Source organism: Triticum urartu, chromosome 3 (assembly GCF_003073215.2).
Source record: "Triticum urartu cultivar G1812 chromosome 3, Tu2.1, whole genome shotgun sequence".
In the NCBI taxonomy this organism is placed as follows: domain Eukaryota; kingdom Viridiplantae; phylum Streptophyta; class Magnoliopsida; order Poales; family Poaceae; genus Triticum; species Triticum urartu.
The window spans coordinates 730420643-730423711 of record NC_053024.1 but is presented as its reverse complement, the minus strand read 5'-3'; the positions used below and the strand labels follow the sequence as shown (position 1 = coordinate 730423711).

Genomic DNA, 3069 nt, shown 5'->3' with positions numbered 1-3069 from the left:
GCATTCAATCATCGATGATCGTCTCCGTCTCCGGCGTGCGTGCAGCAAGACGGCGTTCGGCGTGTCGACGGAGTCGATGCAGTGCGCGCACGACGCGCGGGGGAACAGCGTGCCCACCATCCTGCTCCTCCTGCAGCGCCGCCTGTACGAGCAGGGCGGGCTCAAGACGGAGGGCATCTTCCGCGTGGCCGCCGACGGCGCGCAGGAGCAGCGCGTCCGGGACCAGCTCGACCTCGCCGCCTCCGTGCCGGAGGACGCCGACGTGCACTGCCTCGCGGGGCTCATCAAGGCCTGGTTCAGGGAGCTGCCGGGCGGCCTGCTGGACGCGCTGCCGGAGGAGGAGGTGGCGCGCTGCGCCACGGAGGACGCGGCGGCCAGGTTGATCGGTAAGCTGCCGGCGGCCAAGGCGGCGCTGCTCGACTGGGCGGTGCAGCTCATGGCGGACGTGGCGAGCGAGGAGGCGCGGAACCGGATGGGCACGCGCAACGTCGCCATGGTCTTCGCGCCCAACATGACGGAGGTAATTAGTAATGCAGAGTACGAGCTAAATTTTGATCATCTTCTTTTGAGGATCTACTTTTGATCATTCTACTTTACGATCATTTACAGCCTTTACATTTGAACGCCCAAGCAATATTCTTATTTCCCAATGATGAATCTCACCAAAAAAATATGGGAAAATTCAGTCATTTTACTTGGTTACTGTACACAGATATCTTGCATTCAAATGTGAGTCAATCGGGAACCGAATTTCTTCAAACTTATATTGTATTAATTCCATTTAAATTCGAGTGTAATCTCTACTGGAAAACAAGCATCTCGTTTCCAATCAAATCCACCAAAAGATGTTGAACATTGCAGACGTTTCAGTATTTGTCAGACTTCAAAACTTTTGTCAAGTTCAGACATGCCTGCTGTACTCCAAAGCTTTTGTCAAAAATTTCATAGGCTGGATGCTTGGATTTTCAGCCAAATTTCATAGTTCTGACGAATTTAAAGCTGGAGTTTCCTCTGACTGACGTGATCGATGTAACTTATTTGATCCGGGTGCGCGTGTTGCAGGAGGTGGATCCTCTGACGGCGCTCAAGTACGCGGTGCAGGTGATGAACTTCCTGAACCTGCTCATCGAGCGGGCGCTCCGACAAAGGCAGCAAGACCAGACGAAGAAGCAACCTAAATAGTTAATTGATGCCTTGATTGACGCTTTGGTTAATTCGATTAGTCCCGTGCTTAGTTAATTTCGTTCAGTTGGGTGTCCATCGACTAAGCTTACTTGTATGTACCCGAGCCTAGCTAGGACCCAGCAAATCAGCTAGATGTGTGTGTGCGTTTGTTAATCATGTCTGATTTCTCCTTTGGACATTTGTGCTCTTTGAATGGTTAATTTGGTTTTACTTCGGGTTGTGTATATGTCATCGCACCCGTTTGTCTTCGGATCATATTGACCGTTCGATTTCGCTAGGGCTGAGATTGAGCGATGTCGCCCACTAACCACGATAAGATTGTTCCATGGCCCTCGGCAGGAAAAAAAAGGATGTTCCACAGAAAGATATGCCATTCTACAACAACAACAATAAAGCCTTTAGTCCCAAACAAATTGGATAGGCTAGAGGTGAAATCCATAAGATCTCGTAACCAACTCATGGCTCTGGCACATGCATAACAAGCTTCCATGCACCTCTGTCCATAGCTAGCTCTTTGGTGATACTTCAATCCTTCAGGTCTCTCTTAACGGACTCCTTCCATATCAAATTCGGTCTATCCCGCCCTCTCTTGACATTCTCCGCACACTTTAGCCGTCCGCTATGCACTGGAGCTTCTGGAGGCCTGCGCTGAATATGCCTAAACCATCTCAGACGATGTTGGACAAGTTTCTCTTCAATCAGTGCTACCCCAACTCTATCTCGTATATCATCATTCCGGACTCGATCCTTCCTCGTGTGGCCACACATCCATCTCAATATACGCATCTCCACCACACCTAACTGTTGAACATGTTGCCTTTCAGTTGGCCAACACTCAGCGCCATACAACATTGCGGGTCGAACCGCCGTCCTGTAGAACTTGCCTTTTAGCTTTTGTGGCACTCTCTTGTCACAGAGAATGCCAGAAGCTTGGCGCCACTTCATCCATCCGACTTTGATTCGATGGTTCACATCTTCATCAATACCCCATCCTCTTGCAGCATTGATCCCAAATACCGAAAGGTGTCCTTCTGGGGTACCACCTGGCCATCAAGGCTAACCTCCTCTTCCTCACACCTAGTAGTACTAAAACCGCACATCATGTACTCGGTTTTAGTTCTACTAAGCCTAAACCCTTTCGATTTCAAGGTTTGTCTCCATAACTCTAACTTCCTATTTACCCCCGTCCTACTATCGTCAACTAGCACCATATCATCCGCAAAAGAGCATACACCATGGGATATCTCCTTGTATATCCCTTGTGACCTCATCCATCACCAATGCAAAAAGATAAGGGCTCAAAGCTGACTCCTGATGCAGTCCTATCTTAATCGGGAAGTCATCAGTGTCAACATCACTTGTTCGAACACTTGTCACAACATTATCGTACAAGTGCTTGATGAGGGTAATGTACTTTGCTGGGACTTTGTGTTTCTCCAAGGCCCACCACATGACATTCCGTGGTATCTTATCATAGGCCTTCTCCAAGTCAATGAACACCATATGCAAGTCCTTCTTTTGCTCCCTATATCTCTCCATAAGTTGTCGTACCAAGAAAATGGCTTCCATGGTCGACCTCCCAGGCATGAAACCAAACTGATTTTTGGTCACGCTTGTCATTCTTCTTAAGCGGTGCTCAATGACTCTCTCCCATAGCTTCATTGTATGGCTCATTAGCTTAATTCCATGGTAATTAGTACAACTCTGAACATCCCCCTTGTTCTTGAAGATTGGTACTAATATACTCCGTCTCCATTCTTTTGGCATCTTGTTTGCCCGAAAAATGAGGTTGAAAAGCTTGGTTAGCCATACTATCGCTATGTCCCCGAGACCTTTCCACACCTCAATGGGGATACAATCAGGGCCCATCGCCTTGCCTCCTTT

At 48.5% G+C, this 3069-nt stretch overlaps 1 protein-coding gene across 1 annotated transcript in view; it reads left to right on the top strand.

The window, feature by feature from the left end:
- The window catches only part of LOC125549492 (rho GTPase-activating protein 2-like), a 1849-nt gene extending 438 nt beyond the window's left edge, over window positions 1-1411 (top strand). The window contains exons 2-3 of the mRNA XM_048712897.1: window positions 46-520; window positions 1063-1411. Of these exons, the coding sequence (XP_048568854.1) occupies window positions 46-520; window positions 1063-1182 (595 nt within the window). The 3' untranslated portion in view covers window positions 1183-1411. The remainder of the gene's footprint in view (window positions 1-45; window positions 521-1062) is intronic.
- The last annotated feature ends 1658 nt before the right edge of the window (window positions 1412-3069 follow it).